At 48.5% G+C, this 17,707-nt stretch overlaps 3 protein-coding genes across 8 annotated transcripts in view; 2 read left to right on the top strand and 1 right to left on the bottom strand.

Annotated features, from left to right (window-relative positions):
• Positions 1–5,228, bottom strand: part of RCN2 (reticulocalbin 2) — a 1,080,843-nt gene extending 1,075,615 nt beyond the window's left edge. For 2 of the 3 annotated variants that reach the window (XR_014555155.1, XM_083698452.1), the window contains exons 1-2: positions 5,016–5,189; positions 655–760 (exon numbers count right to left, since the gene is read on the bottom strand). Coding sequence is in view for 2 of the 3 variants with exons in the window: in XM_083698452.1 (XP_083554578.1) it covers positions 655–760; positions 5,016–5,153 (244 nt within the window). In the remaining variant the exon portion in view is untranslated. Of the gene's footprint in view, positions 1–654; positions 761–5,015 lie in introns of all 3 variants that reach the window. The other variant, XM_083698451.1, reaches the window with a different exon arrangement.
• Positions 1–17,707, top strand: part of TSPAN3 (tetraspanin 3) — a 939,276-nt gene that overhangs the window by 98,863 nt on the left and 822,706 nt on the right. The window lies entirely within an intron of this gene.
• Positions 9,655–17,707, top strand: part of SCAPER (S-phase cyclin A associated protein in the ER) — a 220,411-nt gene continuing 212,358 nt past the window's right edge. For 3 of the 4 annotated variants that reach the window (XM_083698190.1, XM_083698191.1, XM_083698192.1), the window contains exons 1-2: positions 9,655–9,928; positions 14,924–14,999. In XM_083698190.1, coding sequence (XP_083554316.1) covers positions 9,873–9,928; positions 14,924–14,999 — 132 coding nt within the window. In that variant the 5' untranslated portion in view covers positions 9,655–9,872. Of the gene's footprint in view, positions 9,929–11,572; positions 11,632–14,923; positions 15,000–17,707 lie in introns of all 4 variants that reach the window. The other variant, XM_083698193.1, reaches the window with a different exon arrangement.

A 17,707-nucleotide genomic window follows, 5' to 3' on the forward strand; every position in this document is an offset into this window, starting at 1 on the left:
CCTTCCTTGGGTTACCATATTGGTCAACCACTCAGGGAGACAATGGAGCCAAGGCTTAAGTCTTAATCTTGAGCAGAGTCCCACAAAGAGTTACATCCAATGAAATGGAGGGGAGTTAATTCTTTCGTTTCTTTTCTTCCTCACCTTATCAGTAAAACACTGACTCGCCCAGCGTTTTTCTCAGCCCAGCACTTCTCGTATCCCAGCAGTTTTCTCAACGGTTTCTCAACTGGCTTGTCTCATCTGGTAAGTTGAAGTTAGTGCGAATGCGTTAGACTCAGAGGTCGGTGGCCATCTTGAAACCTCCACCCCATATATATTATTTGGACCAACTCAAACCTATGTAGTGCATTCATACAGATGCAACTGTATTGGACGGGTCATCTGCCAACTTGTCCTCTCGCTTCTCATCCTTCAGCCATTTGTTGAAGTTCAGGAAATATTCTAACTGGCCAGAGTGAAGTGGTCCACCTGCAGTTGTGGTCAGACTGCAGGCCCACAAAGAAGCCCACCCTTGGGCTACCCAACAGCTGAATTATGTGGTTTGGTTAGGATTCATATCTGCTGCAAGCTGACGTAAAGATCTTTATATATAGTACAATGTCTATATTTTTTCATGAATAATTGGTAAATACTCTTTTCATAACATCATACCTTCTGTGAGAAAGCCATCAGCGTCCACATCAATTTTTTTTATAATACCCTTTAATCTTTTCTGCTGCTCATCTGGACTCAGTCTGGCAAACTCTTCCACTTCTTCCTTTGGAGGGAACAAGAAATCATTAAAAATGAGCACATAATCTGGGTGGGTTTATCACTTTTGGCGTGCTGTCAAAGAAGGTATTTTCAGCAGACAAAACATCTTTGGATCCTCCACTCCTACCATCAAATGCCCAGCTGCTGCTCACTAAAAGGAACTGTGTGGCAGTTGGGCCCCTTCCCAAAACTGGGGAAAGTTGCCTGACTGCTAAGGCTGCAACCCGGGGCCTGGGAATAAGAATGACTCTCAGCCATGGGCATAGCCATGATTTTTGTTAGGAAGGACAGGACTTTTGTTAGTGGGGGGGGCCTTGGCTACTCGCATGCTCTCAGTGAGACTTTGGAGTTGGAAGGGGCCCAAGGGTCATCTAGTCCAGCCCCCTGCAATGCAGGAATCTCAGCTGAAGCTTCTATGACAGCTAGCTATTCAACCTCTGCTTAAAAACCTCCAAGGAAGGCGAATCCGCCACCTCTCATGGGAGTCTGTTCTCCGTAAACATGAGTAAAGCTGTGGTATATATCACTTTATTCCAGCTGGTTCATCTAAAATTACAGCTGCTGTTAGACTCAGAATCCAGCCTAATAATTGCACAGGGAGGAGATGAGAGATTCTAGCAAGTAGGCAACAAACTGGCTAGAAATAGTTTAAATAACTGTTTCATCATCTGAAATCTTACCAGTTACACAAACATGCCCTCTTTTATCATCATCATCTGAAGGTCCTATTTTGAGGTGCCAGATAAGGGGCAGTCCAAAAATCTTTGCCACCTAGTGCTCTCCAGCAATGGCAACTGCCACCCTGCCACTACCAATCTCTTTCGTGCTTCAGGATCTAGCAGACACTAAGGCTTGGAACAAGAGCATCATCAAAACAGCATGTATGGAAAGGAGAGAGAGCATCAAGGATATTCCAAATTAATAGGCAATTGCCAATGCCTTGGTCCTGCACATCACATATCAGAAATCCTTCTTTGCATAAAACCATACACTGAAACAGTGCAGTGTAGGGAAAGCAATATTTCAATTGCCCTGCCATCCTGATTTTGAATGGCAACTGATGTAAGTGATATGCATTTGTAAACTTGAATGAGGAGTTTGTGTGTCCCAGGGGGAAGGAGGTGTTCCACAAGGGGGCGGGAATCTGTGAACCTCCAGATATTGCAGGACTCCCATTCCCATCGGCCCCCACCAGCATGGGAAATGGGCAGAGATGATCAGAGATGTAATCTAGCAACATCTGGAGTGTGATAGGTGCCTCACTTCTGGCTTATAAGATATTTTGTGGCAACTTAAGTTTATTTGTGCCGTGATCTTTATGCAGAGGCAGAGCCACCCCAAGGCAAGATGCAGGAGCAACCTCAGGCAGGCAAATCTGGCGGGCAAATCTGACTCCAAAGTACACAACCCAAGGGAACGTTTTCTGGAACAAGCTCCATTGTCATGAATAGTGTCAGGGAACTGCCATCGGAGCTAGAGGCGGAGGGAAGGCTCCAGAGGGATGCCGGAGAGGGTCCCAGTAGGGAGAGAGGCAGCCCATCTGCTGGGGAAGGAAATCAGCGTAACAACCAGTGAAGAAGGGGGCATATGGGGGAATCGGAGAGGAGGCTCCAGGACTCTTCACCGGAGACCAGCGGGGAGAGCACGGGTACTCCACTGCCCACACCCTCCCTGCGCAGAAGACTTCCGCGCAGGGAGAGTAGGAGGAGACTTGGCGTCAAAGAACTTCTTTGCTGGAAGAAGTTAAAGAAACGCCCACTGACGGATTCTGCCAGCGACTGAGACAGCCACGAAGTGAAAGGCTGTCCAGACAGAAAGGGTTCAACCAGGTAACCTAGCCAGGAGTGGCGGCAACTTACGCACGAGCAACCCCTAGAACATTACAAATAGGAACTGTGCAAGAGCACAATGTTATAATAATAAATAATAATAAATGTTATTTATATCCCGCCCTCCCCAGCCGAAGCCGGGCTCAGGGCGCTAACAACACTAAAATAGTGCAACATTCTAAAAACATTATAAAAATTAATTAGAATCAAAATTGATGGTAACCATAAACTAAAGTTCTGTAAAGATTGCCAAAGGAGGGAGTCAGGCTGCGCCCTGACCAAAGGCCTGGTGGAACAGCTCTGTCATGCAGGCCCTGCAGAAAGATGTCAAGTCCTGCAGGGCCCTTGTCTCTTGTGACACAGCGTTCCACCAGGTTGGAGCCGCAGATGAAAAAGCCCTGGCTCTAGTTGAGGCCAGCCTAACCTCTCGGTGGCCTGGGACCTCAAGATGTTTTTATTTGAAGACCGTAAGTTCCTCTTTGGGGCATACCAGGAGAGGCGGTCCCGTAGGTACGAGGGTCCTAGGCCGTATAGGGCTTTGAAGGTTAAAACCAGCACCTTAAACCTGATCCTGTACTCCACCGGGAGCCAGTGCAGCTGGTATAGCACCGGATGAATGTGATCTCGCAGCGAAGACCCCGTAAGGAGTCTCGCCGCGGCATTCTGCACCCGCTGGAGTTTCTGGGTCAGTCTCAAGGGCAGCCCCACGTAGAGCGAGTTACTATAATCCAGTCTGGAGGTGACCGTCGCGTGGATCACAGTGGCTAGGTCAGAGCGAGAGAGATAAGGAGCCAACTGCTTAGCTTGGCGGAGATGAAAAAATGCCGCCTTTGTTATAGCTGTAATCTGCGCCTCCATAGAGAGAGAGGTATTGAAGATTACACCCAAACTCTTAACGGATGGTGCTGACACTAATTGCACCCCTGCAAGAGATGGGAGTTGCCCCCCCCCCCCAATTCCATATCGTCCCGACCCAACCAAAGGACCTCTGTCTTGGAAGGATTTAACTTCAACCGGCTCCCACGTAACCATCCAGCCACAGCTTCCAAACATCTGATCAGTGTGTCTGGGGCCGAGTCAGGATGGCCATCCATCAACAGATAGAGTTGGGTGTCATCAGCATACTGATGGCAGCCCAGCCCAAAACTCCGGACAAGCTGGGCGAGGGGGCACACAAAGATGTTGAAAAGCATCGGGGAGAGTATCGCACCCTGAGGTACTCCACACACCAAGGAGTGGCGCGATGACAATCCCCCCCCCCCAAGCGCCACCCTCTGTCCCCGACCAGAGAGAAGCGAGCGCAGCCATTGAAGGACTGTGCCCTGGATCCCCACGTCAGCAAGGCGGTGGTCCAGGAGTTTGTGATCGACCATGTCAAAGGCTGCTGACAGGTCTAGAAGAATCAGCAGGACGACCCGCCTTGATCCAGCTGCCTGCAGAGATCATCTGTTAGGGCGACCAGAGCCGTCTCAGTCCCATGACCAGCGCAGAAGCCGAATTGGAATGGATCCAGGGCCAATGTTTCATCCAGAAACCTACCAAGCTGTTCAGCGACCGCTCTCTCAATCACCTTACCCAGTAATGGAAGATTCGAAACCGGGCGGTAATTGGATAGAACTAAGGGATCTAATTATGTTTTCTTTTAGAGCGGTCGCACCACTGCCTCCTTCAATTCCCCTGGAAATGTTCACCCTCTTTATAAGGTTGATGCAAACATATCAAGAAGAGCAGTTTGAACTCTTTAGACGCGCTATATAGTATTATCATGATTCACATTATTGACCTATTATTAATCTAGAGAGACTGGTTTATAACTAGCATTCATTTAAGCAGTTCTAAACATCCATTTCTTCACACAGAAAACTGAGGTCCAAAAGCAACTTGAAGCCCCAACCAATACCTGGGTTGCTTCTTTTTCCCTAGCATATACAACTATGTCCCAGTTCTTTGTGTTACCTGTCCCCAAAGGAGAGGGGTCCCTGTCCTCATTTTTCTGCCTTTTGTGAGTGCCTTATTCTGGTTTGGGGGGGGGGTTGGTGCATCATCTTTGCATGTGGGGTCACGGTCCCCCTCGCCTAGAAGTAAACCCCACCGAGCTGGGAGGGACTGGATGCCCGGGCACCTGGCGACAGCGAGGCCCCTGCTCCACAGCCCCTTCCGCCGCCCTCAACAGCCTCCGCGCCGCAGCTCGGGGTGTTTTTCTTCGGCTGCGGAGGGAGGCGGCCTGCCTCAGAAATGGAGCCCCAGGGCAGCTCGAGGCGCCCTCCCGGCTGCGCGCTGGCCGGGGGATTCTCCGCGGGCGCCCCGGGACTCGGGCTTCCCTGCCTGCTGCTGCACACGGGGAGCGAGAGCGCGGCTTCCCCCGGCAGAGGGGGCGGCGGCCTGGCCGGTCCCGGAGCCGGCGCGCCTTCCTCCCCCCGGGCGACCCACCTGGCCCCCCAGCAGCGCCTCGCGGTCGTAGTCCGGGCGGTGCTCGCCGTCGCCGCCGTAGTGCTGCCTCTCCGCCGCCGCGCCCAGGACCAGGCCCAGCAGCAGCAGCGCCAGCGGAGGGCCAGGCGCCGCCCGCATCACGGCCTGCCTCTCGCTCGCTCGCTCCCGCGGCTGCCGAGCTGCTCCTCCTCCCGCCCCCCCCTCCGCCCGCGAGGCCGCGCCGCGCGCTCCCGCCTCCTCCCTCGCCCTGCGCAGCCGCGGGCGCCTGGAAGCGGCTCCCGGGAACGAAGGCGCGAATAAACGTCTCGTGAGGAACGGGGAAACAGCGCACACGCCACGTTCCCTTTCCGTTTTCGGGGGGTTTGCCGGTATTATATCCTGCTTTGGAACGAATTCCTAATTAAAATAGGGGAGCAAATTACCTGCATTGCACAGGAACGCTAAAAATCAAACTACAAAATCCAAGTTTTTTTTAATCCATTTTGAAAGGTTTCCCCGCACCATCTGGCATCCAGCTGTATCCCAATGTACAGACCAGGGGGCAGCAAGGCTTACCAGGCATCGGCCAGATAACTCCCACCAAGATCCTCCATGCGCCGGGCCAGCGCAGCACAACGCCAGAAATCACATATGCATATGTCCGCAGCGCCAGAAATCGCTCCTGCGCATGCCCAGATGCCAGAAATCGCACCTGCGCAGAAGTGATTTCCGGCATCTGGGCATGCGCAGGAGCGATTTCTAGAGCCACAGAAGAGAGTCCCCACACTGTGCAACACTGGTTTAGCGCAGCACATGGGGACTTGCCGGGGCTGGCTCATGCGCCAGTTAAGCAACCCTCATGGGCAGCTTCTGGCCCATAGGCCTTAGGTTGCCGACCTCTGGTATAGACGAAGACCTGCTCCTTCATTTCGGGAACCTTGATGCAAAAATTGGTTAAAAGCAGCACAGCTCTGAAAATTTCACTCTGCCCTCGATTGAAAATGGTGTCCAATTGTATCCACAAAACCTGCTCCTTGATATTAAGAAGCATGAAACAGAATTTAGTTATGACATCTTAAGAGGCGACTTAATGTTTCACAAACAAACATTTCAAAATACCGTATTGTACGGCTCTTGGGGGCTTTTCCTCAAAGAGGGAGAAGGGACTGACGGGCTGCCCTTCTCCCTCCCCAGGGAAAAGCCCCCAAGATCCCTCTTCGCTGCGCAAAGCCTCTTCAGGGCAGGGGGAGCCTTCATCCTGCTGCCCTGAGGAGGCTGCGTGCGGCTTTCACAGAAGCCAGAACAGCGAGAGGGAGCGCTGCACAGTGATCCCTCTTGCTGTTCTGGCTTCTGGGATTCAGAATATTTTTTTTCTTTCCTCCTCCAAAAACTAGGTGCGTCTTATAGAGCGAAAAATACTAGTAGATACTCAGAGAGGGAGGAAAAGCATAGTGAAGCATAGTGGACCAACACCAGCTGATGACATGGCTACCCAAATCAACACATACTGTGGAAACTTCACACTGGACTTCAAGCATCTGGCATTGTGTGCCTCCCCATTCTTCCTCCAGACTCTGGGTCCTTGGTTTCCAAATGAGATGCAAAAGCTGCTCTCATCAGAAGAGAGATTTGGGGAGCCATTTCATCAGCTGGTGTTGGTCCACTGTGCTTCATTAAGTCCAAGGTCAACGCAGCCATCTACCAGGAGATTTTGGAGCACTTCATGCTTCCTTCCACAGTCTTTGCAGCTCAGTATAGCCTTAGATGGATCAGTTGGGGGGGGGGTGATGGTTTTGAATGAAGAAAAAAATGGTCTGCGATAAGACTGTTTTTAGGGAAAACATTGCCTACACTTTGAAGGCTAAAGCAGTCCTGGATCTCAATGCCTCTTCTACATCATGGGAGCAATTGGATTCCTAATACAAAGCCTAGAAGAGATATTTTTGGTCTGCAAACTAGTCATGTCAGAGTGGTATGTGCCTTTACAGAGCATGGTGGGGATGTGATCCCAGGTTCAAATCTTTATGAAACATGCTCTAGGACTTCTCAACTGAACACACCTCACAGAGTTGTTGTGAGGATTAAAAAAAACAACCCTGCCACTTCAGCTTTGGCCTCGAGTCAGCAGTGCAGACAGCACAGGAGTTACTTACTTTTCTGATTTCAATATTGTCATCTAGAGTTATAAACAATGACTTGACTCCAAGTATTTTAGTGATGAAGTAATTGTTAGAGCTGACTCTCAACTTACGCCAGGATTATGTTCCAGGGATAGCGTGTGAAGCTAAACCCATGTACAGTGGTACCTTGGTTTTCGAACGTCTCCATTGACAAACGTTTCGGAACTTGAATGCTGAAAACCCGGAAGTAAATGCTTCGGTGTTTGAATGCACCTCAGAAGTCGAACAGGAAACACAGTTTCCATTTTGAGTTTTTGACCGTTTCGGAACTTGAACAGTCTTCCGGAACGGATTCTTTGAAAACTGAGGTACCAGTGCAGAATCAAAACACACTCTCCCTGCACCTCCAAATGCTCCCTCCACCAATGTATCCAGTCTCCCAAGGCTGCTGAACGTTATCCCTGCACCTCCAAGTACTCTCCCAAGGTGAGTCCAATGGTGGGCGGGATTGCTGACCTTTTTTCCTGGATGCCCACCCCTTTAATATCCACCCCCCCGTCCTGGGTTAGACCATCGCCCCATCTAGCTCAGTACTGTCTACAGTGAGCGGCAACAGATGCTAGAAGTTGAACATGAATCTTCAAATTTAATTAGCAACAATTAACAACCTGGAACCTTCTGCATGCAAAATAGATATTCTTCTACTGAGCTGCAGCCCTTCCGAGGATGACAATAAATACTTTTATGTTCCATCTGCATTAGAATTTGTACTTCACCCATCAGTTGAAAGGTGGATAGCAAAATCAGGTAGCACAAAACCAGTTTTAAGCCAAGAAATGTCAGAAGGTGCAAGCAACAGTGTTTTCACACGCAATGCCTTTTCAAGCTGTCTTTGTTTACTCAAAGCTCAACAAGATCTCCTTAGCAACAAAAGCAACTTTCCTCTTTACAGCCATCCTTAGCAGGTAAGCCAAGATCTGTTTTGTGAATTTTTAACATTAGCATTCATAAATTCTAAAATAGTCCAATGATCTTACAAGGCTACAATGCTTGTTTGTTGTTCTCTTAACACTGTATTGAATTTTCTAGAGCTCATGCTTTTCCTGGTTCTTTTGACACTAACATGAGTGGGAATGCATGAAGTACTGGCAGCAGTCAGATGGGTGAAAACAATGAAGCAGATTTACGTGTTGGAGGAAAATGTCAGCAAATGACAAAACCGAATTTGCATTCCTTCCCATTACATGGAAACCTAAAGTTTGAAAAGTGATCTTAGCCAGTGCTTTTTTTCTTAAAAAATGTTTAGGGGTACTGTCATTTTGACTCGAGAAAAAAGTACAAAAATTCACAAAATGTTTAGGGGAATGCATACCCTAAAGCACTAATGATCCTAGCAATAAGAAGGGTTGCCTTGTTTGTGATAAACAGAAAACCTACTCTTTAGAGCTGTCAGCTAATTAAAGAAGTTTTGGTTGCTTAATAAAACTGGAGGTGCCGTTTGGAAGAAGCATTCCCTCCTGTGTGAGTGAAGAGGAAATGCCCTTTTTTTAAGATGCCAAGTTGATTGTTTTGTCACCTATTACTGTTTTTGCAAGAGACACTGTACTTATTTTGCACACATTCTTCTAGCTATAATTGCCACTATCTGTCCTTGCATTTCCTTTCCTTCCGACCCCCCTGATCACATTACAAACATGGGTATAGTAGAGACTGCCCCCCTGCTTGCAGCACTCGCCCACCCCACTCCGTTTCCCCCATGGTAACCCACTGAACCCTCCCCTTTCCACTCCATGCCACCACTGCTGCTGCTCCTGCTGCCACGGGTCCCAAAGTCAAATGGCTGTTGCTCCTGAGCGCGAGAGGCAATCCGCTCGAGAGATTGATGAAGCGGCGGCGGCGGCGGCGGCGACAGCAGCGCCTCCTCCCTCCTTCCAGGTAAGAGAAGAGTTTGGATTTGATACCCCGCCTTTCACTCCCTTTAAGGAGTCTCAAAGCGGCCAACATTCTCCTTTCCTTCCTCCCCCACAACAAACACTCTGTGAGGTGAGTGGGGCTGAGAGACTTCAGAGAAGTGGGACTGGCCCAAGGTCACCCAGCAGCTGCAGGTGGAGGAGCGGAGACCGAACCCGGTTCCCCAGATTACGAGTCCACCGCTCTTACCCACTGCACCACACTGGCTCTCAAGAGCGCTCTGTTAATGGGCAGAGACCCCCGATTCACGCGGCAGGGGCTGTGGGAAGTCGCTCCCGCAAGAGGCTTCGAAGGAGGCCTGGCCTGCCTGGCCCTGGCGGCTCTGCCTGCGCAGTCGAAGGGCGGTCCCGCGAGGGAGGGATCCCGGGGCACCGAAGCATTCTACTGCGGAGCGCGCGCGCCCGAGGCCGGCGGGGCCGGGGCCTCATCCTGGCGCTCCTCCGGGCAGCACCTCGCCCCGCCAGCCCTTGGCCCGCAGCGGCGAGGGAGGAGAGCTCGGCCCCGGCTTTCCCGCCTGCTTCTCCTCCCTCGTGCGGCGAAGTGGCGGACGCGCGCCTTCGGGCGACGCTGCCGCGCAGGCCCAGAAAACCAGCCGCGCACGCTCCGTGGGGGCAGAAGTGGGCAAAGGAGAGCGGGAAAGCCAAGTCCGAGGCGGCTTCGGCAGCCCCACGGAGCACGCGCAGAGCTCGCCGCGCACGCTCAGTCGGCTCCCCTCGAGCCGGGGGGAGGGGCAGGCGCTTGCCCCGCGAGCGCCTTTCGTCGCCGCACCGGCAACCGGCGGGACGAGATGACGTCACAGCGGCGGGACGCACGCAGGCGGAACGGCGCGGCCAGGAGGCGCGTGTAAGTGGCCCCGCGGCGCCGCAGGGGCGGGCGGAGTCGGAGGGGCGGGAAGCAAGATGGCGGCGCGCCGGTCCCTCTGCCGGGCGGCCCCGGGAGGAGGGGGAGGACTCCTGCCTTGCCTTCCCCGTCTCCCCTCGGAAAAGCTGCCCTGGGGGCCGCCTCCCGGAGAGGCCGGGGAGCCCCTTCGCCTCTGCCTGTGGCACCAGCGCAGGTGGCGAGGCCGGGAGGAGGGGTCGCCCTCGGGCGCCTTAAACACTAACCGAAGAGCATTGCGGGCACGGTCTATCCCAGGGGTAGGCAGCCTAAGGCCCGGCGGCCCGAGGCAGCCCAATCGCCTTCTCAGTCCGACCCGCGGACGGTCCGGGAATCAGAGTGTATTACATGAGTAGAATGTGTGCTTTTATTTAAAATGCATCTCTGGGGTATTTGTGGGGCATAGGAATTCGTTCATCCCCCCCCAAAAAATACAGTCCATCTCACCACAGGGTCTGAGGGACGGTGGACCTGCCCACAGCTGAAAAAGGTTGCTGACCCCTGGTTCATCCAGTTGTGGACGGTGAAGACATGACAGGCACGTCGTGCTTTTAAGGCACAGTGGGCTTCTTGGATGAAGGCCGGGGTGTCATGAGCAATAGGGGCATATTTCAGGGGGGCAGCCTTGTAAGTCTGTGGAAGCAAAAATGACCGAGGAACAATAGGACTTTGCTTCTGGTTGATAGCCATGACATGCCTCCTTTACCCAGTTCCTCCTGCTTTTCTATGTTCCAGAGTGTATGTGAACAAGAGTTTCACTCACCTTCCCACACTGTGATTTTTCATTAAATGGTCACAGCTGAGTGAAAGCCATGTCATTCTTTTTAATCAAAAAAAGGGTATACACGCTTCCATTTCTGGTCCATGTAGTTGTCCCCTTAATAAACAGTGTTTTCAAAAGAAACACACTTAAGGCATTGGTGAAATTGGTAAGGGTTTTGTAAATTTCCTCCAGAAGGGAAACCTGTACTGATAAAAGGTACATCTCCTCCCCCTGCAGTCCTGCCTGCCAATTTTATTGAAAAAAGGAATGATGAAGCAACTGGAGGGAGAGTAGGTAACACAGAAAAGGAGCTTATGCCCTGTTACACCGTCACCAAACATGTCATCATGGGATTGCATTTCTTACCAGCTGCAGAACAGTATGTTCATTATCCTAGGTAGACAAGTATGGAACGGTTTCCTTGCATTACATGTCACCACAACCTCTCCAGCTAAAATGGGGGAAGTGTAATTTGTGAATCGTGATAAATGTGCATTAACTGAAGCAGAAGGCGATTCCAGAGTGATCATTAAAGTGCTTGAAGTGGTTGTGTGATTTTTGGACTGATTCTTCCAGCAGCCTCTGGTACTTTCAGACTCAGTTGCTGCTCGAGGAAAGGTGCTGAAGGTGGTGGTTGAAGCCAGGATAACTGAGTTGCTGAGGAATACTGTTCTGCATGCTCCTCTTTCTTTTTTTAAAAAAAATGCTAATACCTTTGTTATTGTTATTGAGGCACTACTGATTCTTCGCACATAAGCAGTGCCTACCTGAGGGGGTGGGTTGGGAACACACTAAATGTTTTCATTCCATAACTTGATATGTATATATTTTCTTTCTTTCTCCCAAAGTGGCTGCACACTTTATCCGGACTAAAAGTCCCATAAGGGACATAACTTTGCCTTTTATGGTATGAACAGCACTTTTCCTCTTCCTCCTATAGACAGTGCTGTGGCCCTTCAAAGTTTGTATTAGTTCATCATGGCATGACTAGGGAGGCATTAGATGTTTTGTTGCACGGCACCCTCCCTCATACATCTTGGTCAGCCTCTTCCGCCCCTCACCCCGTCAGCCCCTCCCTTCCCTTGCTCCTTGCATGTTTTTAGCCGTGGTCACAGGCACTGTCTCCTTGCGCCCGTGCCTTGTCACCTTCTGCAGTTCAGCCTTCCACATGATGCGCCTGCATTGCCACTCTCTCTTCAGTCTCGTCTGGTGGAAGATTATCCTGGGAGGCGCTTCTACAGCTCCCTAGATTAACCAGTTCTTTTCAAAGACCCTGGCTAATCTGAGAGTCTGGCAGCATCGTAAGAATGTTAGGAGACCCCTGCTGGATCATACCAGAGGCCCATCTAGTTCAGCATCAAGTTGATTTTTGTAAACTGCTTAGACATTTTATTACAATAAAGCTATATATAAAGGTTGTGAAAGAAAGACAGACCTGAGTGGAAGACCACTCTCCTGACTTGTGATTCCCAACAACTGATACCCAGAGGCATGCCACTTCCAATACTGGAGGTAGTACACAGCCATCCTGGGTAGTAGTCATTGATAGCTTTATCCTCCAGAAATCTGTCTAACCCCATCTTAAAGCCATCAAAGTTTGTGGCCAACACTTTATCCTGTGGTAGTGATGCCATAGGTTAACTATGCGCTGTGTGAAAAAGGACTAACTGATCTTTTCTCTCAGCTAAAAAGCCCCAGTAGTAACCTTTCCGCATAGGGGAGTTATTCTAGCTCCTTGGTTATTTTGGCTGCCCCTTTCTCAGTGCTTTCCAGCTCAACAATATCCTTTTTGAGTTGCTGTTTTATTGTAGATTGGCACTGTGATGCTAGTATTGAAGACTGTTGGCCAAAAAGAGTCTGAAAGATGATGCGGGTTTTCTAGTGTGGTGCTTTCAGGTAATAGTGCCACCTTAGCTCCTTTCCACCAGAGGAGGGATAATGGGATAAAGCTGTGAAGGCTGCAATCAGTGTGTCAAATTCTGGACATGCTCTCATTCTTGGCTGCCCCCTCCCCAGTGGGCTTCTCCTGCCTCATGTTTGAGCTGCTCCATGGCATGTGCTTTCATAGGCAAAAGCCTGTTTCGTCTGATGCACGTTGTGAATTGAGCAGCTATGTGTCCTCTTTGGTTCATTGGAGGAAAAATGAAAAAAAAATGAAGGCCAAATTTGTGTTTGCTTGTATGGTTCCATCTGTTACACCGAGTTGAATGATTCAAATATATATCTCTTGAGCAAAATGAGGAGTTTTGTTGCTTCTATGGAACTAGGATTTATTGTTTTGCTTTCCATTTCGTTGTGTGTTTTTGCACCAAGAAAAGTCCAAGATAAAGCAATCTTACTGTTTTGGAGTGTGCCAAGGAAATAATGGTAGTCAGCAGCAAAACAGCAATTTACATTCGGTGTAGGATTTTTGTAAACAACCCAGTGCTTATTGCAGTTGCAGTTTTGAAAACCTGACGTTTTAGCAGCATCCTTGACCCACGTTGACCCATGTTGTTTTGTTTTATACATTAAGTTTTCAGAAATGTAAATTAGCATAAATTGAATTCAACAATAGATCTCATTGTTGTATCCATTCTGGAATCAACCACAGTCCCTAAGAGAAAAGAGTTGGAAAAGTTTGGTAAATCCCACTTATTCCAGAAGGGATGACTTAGGCCTAATGTCATGAGGGTGCGGGAAATAAAAACAATAAGATGTAAAGCAAAATAATGATTATAAAAAAGAGTTGAGGCGACTAGTTTAAGGGTATTGCTAGGTATGTTGTACTCAGCACCACCACAATTGATGATCCTTTCCCATTAGTAGAATTGAAGGTCCTCCTCTTACCTTTCATACAGATAGCTACCACCTCTTGATTTATCCTTGGCTGTCTATTTGCATATTAGGAGTTTCTTCCGATAAAATCATACCATGCAAGGAGAAATATTTTTAAATCCAGTTATAGAAGCAACTAAAATGTGAGAAGAATAGAGTGGTTTGTTCTCAAGACATGACTATTAATCCTGGTTTAAAGGTGGCTTATAAGGGACGCAGGTGGCGCTGTGGGTTAAACCACAGAGCCTAGGACTTTGCCAATCAGAAGGTCGGCGGTTCGAATCCCCACAACGGGGTGAGCTCCCGTTGCTCGGTCCCTCCTCCTGCCAACCTAGCAGTCGAAAGCATGTCAAAGTGCAAGTAGATAAATAGGTACCGCTCCGGCGGGAAGGTAAATGACGTTTCTGTGCGCTGCTCTGGTTCACCAGAAACGGCTTAGTCCTGCTGGCCACATGACCTGGAAGCTGTACAGTGGTGCCCCGCAAGACGAATGCCTCGCAAGACGGAAAACCCGCTAGACGAAAGGGTTTTCCGTTTTGGAGGTGCTTCGCAAAACGAATTTCCTATGGGCTTGCTTCGCAAGACGAAAATGTCTTGCGAGTTCCTGCAGGGTTTTTTTCCTTTTCCCCCCTTTTCCCCAAGCCGCTAAGCCGCTAAACAGCTGATCCGCTAAGCCGCTAAACAGCTGATCCGCTAAGCCGCTTATCAGCTGATCCGCTAAGCCGCTTAACAGCTGATCCTCTAAGCCCGCTAAGCCGCTAATAGCGCTAATCCGCTAAGCCGCTAATGGGCTTGCTTCACAAGACGAAAAAACCACAAGACGAAGAGACTCGCGGAACAGATTCTTTTTGTCTTTCGAGGCACCACTGTACGCCGGTTCCCTCGGCCAATAAAGCAAGATGAGCGCCACAACCCGAGTCGGCCACGACTGGACCTAATGGTCAGGGGTCCCTTTACCTTTACCTAAAGGTGGCTTAGGGCAGTGTTATGAATGTGGGACATTGTCATGGATATTTTTAATGTAAGAATTGAAACATGATGCTTATTTGTTTGCAATCTTCTTATATCTATGCTTCCCCAAGTTGTAGTTTTCTAGTGGTGATTACTCTGGTTGTTAATGAATAAAATGCATCATTCATACATGTTTGTCTCTGTAACAGCAGCGTAGTGCCCCATCATTGTTAGTCTAATACCATAGTCTTGCTAGCATGGCGGTCAGTGTGACTAGTCTAAGGAATTATCTGCTAGGCCAGCAAACTGTGGTCCACTAGCAGTATAATTGAATTTGGTGCCTGGGTGTAAATGTTAGTTGACTTTGCAACTTTAGGAATTCCTGATGCTTGTGACTTGAATATTAAATGTTTCTCTTTTATATTAAACAGCTATGATGACTTCATGGGGTCAGCAAAAAATGTGATAAATGAACCGGTTGATGTAGAAGACAGTTATAACATGATGGTAAGTTGTATGTCTACTATGGCCATATTTTCGGATCTTAACTTGTTTGGCTTGTCCTAGTTCACAGTTTTAGTTTCCACATATGTGGGTAATAGTTACCAGTCTTCCATGAAACTGGAAGGTGGTGAACTGTTCTTCACTGAAGGTTTTTAAGCAGAGGTTGGATGGCCTTCTACCAGGAATTTGTTAGTTGTGATTCCTACATTGAAGTGGGTTGGACTAGATGCCCCTTGAGGTGCCTTCAAACTATACCATTCTGCGATTCTATAATTTGATTTCTTCCCCTGCTGCTGAATCCTTCTTTGCTGTGTTAACTGATCACTACTAATCCTTTTTCTTTCTTTCTAACCCAGTCCCTTTCTATGTTTTGATGGATTTTCACATTTTGCACTATTAGGAATCAGGCAACTGTTAAACAAATTCGGAATTCATTTCTTATAGAAGCATTGCTATAACCTAGTTGTGTTGTTAAAAGGTCATAACTTTAATTTTATATCTTTTATGCTAGCTTGCACCAAATCCTAAAACTTCTTCATCAAATTTTCCCCACCAATGATGCATATTAGGTCCTTTCTTTTAGGGCTGGGCAATGTTTAGCTGCTCTACACACACATATACTGTGAACGTTTCTAGTTTTAAACTCTTCATGATGGTTTTATTACATTTTTGGTTGTTGTTAGCTGCAAAAACAGTGCCCTCCTCACTGAATTAACCTCTTCACATAAGCCTTTAAATGCAGTTAGTGGTCTAGTAACTTTTAAACATAATAAATTGTTTTTATTCATGAGATGTTCTGTTTGAAAGTGCTGTAGCCATGTCTCTGGTGAGGAAAGTTTTTTTCTTATGACAATAGCACGTATATATTACCATAGAGATTTTGAAAATTGCTATTTATGAAAAGAGAACCAACGTTTGCCTAAGAAATTGCCTTTATTTATTTATTTATTTATTTATTTATTTAAATTTGTATACCACCCTTCATCCAAAGATCCCAGGCCGGTTCACAACAGAAAAATACAAAATGAGAATACAAAATACATAATAAAGAACATGTCACAACAAGTATTTTAATGCATCTTAAAATCTGGTGTGGCAATTGGCCTCAGTTTTATAAACAACAGGAATCACACTGTTTATATTTGAAAGACTTTTTGAAAGCATTGTGAAGAATGGATCCTTTCCAGTCCCTCACATATCTGTCTTTTATCAACAAAATGATGGGGAGATTGAGGCAAAGTCCTTACCCATCAAGTTCAGCAGTCTCTGGAAGACACCCACTCCCTGTTTCAGATAGAAATTGCAGCTAGTTCACACAATATGTTTTCCCCCAATGCATGAACAATTCTAACTATCCCTGAGTCTCATGTGGGCAAAGTTAGGCAAAGAGCAGACAAACGTTGCCTCAGTTCCTATGCTGTTCATTGGAATTATTGCCTGCTGTATTCTCAAGTGCCTGGTTCATGGGTTGAGTTGGTTCGGGGCTCGTTGTGTGACTCACTATGCACGGTCATCTGCTGCCTCATGCCTCGTGTCTGTTTTCTTTGACCTCCTTTTATCTGTGGAACTCCTTGCCACCAGATATTCAATTTTTCAGTCCCTCAACTTCCTTCAGAAGTGACGAAAGCAGTATTTCCTCACCTGGTGCCCTGCAGTTGTTGCTGCACTCCAACCCCAATAATCCCTGGTTGTCAGTGGTAAGAGATGAGGTGGAGTTGCAGCCCAGAAAAACATGCAGGGCACCAGGTTGAGGAACTGTGACCTGGACATATCTATTTTACCACCCCTTCTCTAACTCACTGCGCTTTTAACTGAGATGGGTGGTGTGCCAAGTGATCAGCTTTTGTTGTTGTTGTTGTATCACTTGGAGGGCTTAACAGCCAAGGTGGTAGCGGCGGTGGATCTTTTACTCCTCCTCCTGCTTTTGGGCTGCTGATTGCAGTAGCAGCTGAGATAGCAGCACAACTCACAGTTGTGCTGCCAACTTGCAATCAGCGTTTTCTGTCCCATCCACCCTCACCCCAAATGCCCCTTAAGTTGTGTAATGCATTCAGGAAAGAGTGGGGAGATGGCAGCCTGTAGCAGCAGCAGCTGCCTTTTTTGTGGCAACTGTCTTTATCCTTCCCAGAATATGTCTGGGGTGTTCTGGGTGGTGATGTTGCAATTTGCAGTGACTGAGAGGCTCTCTTTTCCCTACCACCCTGCATAGCAAAAATAGTGTTGAAAGAAAAATACCGTATTTTCCGCTGTGCAGCAATCCCTTTCACTGTTCTGGCTTCTGGGATAGCCGCTCGCAGCCTCTTCAGGGCAGCGGGATGAAGGCTCCCCCTGCACTGAAGAGGCTTTGTGTGGCTAAGCCAGAAGCTAGAACAGTGAGAGGGAGCGCTGCGCAGCGATCTCTCTTGCTGTTCTGGCTTCTGGGATAGCTGCGCTGCCTGCATTCGCTCCGTAAGACGCACAAACATTTCCCCTTTCTAGGAGGGAAAAAGTGTGTCTTATAGAGCGAAAAATATGGTAAGTTGATTCTATGACCCATAACGACTACCAACACAGTAGCCAGTAGGCCTGGACAATGTATTGATATATCACCCAGGACCAGTATGAGGAGCGGACCGCGATGGTGGCTTCACTCGGCGGTATGTCGCGAGTGAAACCGCCACCTCTCCTGAGTCCCTCTGTCACCAGCTCCCAGCACACCAAGGGAGAAACGA

This window comes from Podarcis gaigeae (genome assembly GCF_964106915.1).
Source record: "Podarcis gaigeae genome assembly, chromosome: 9".
In the NCBI taxonomy this organism is placed as follows: Eukaryota; Metazoa; Chordata; class Lepidosauria; order Squamata; family Lacertidae; genus Podarcis; species Podarcis gaigeae.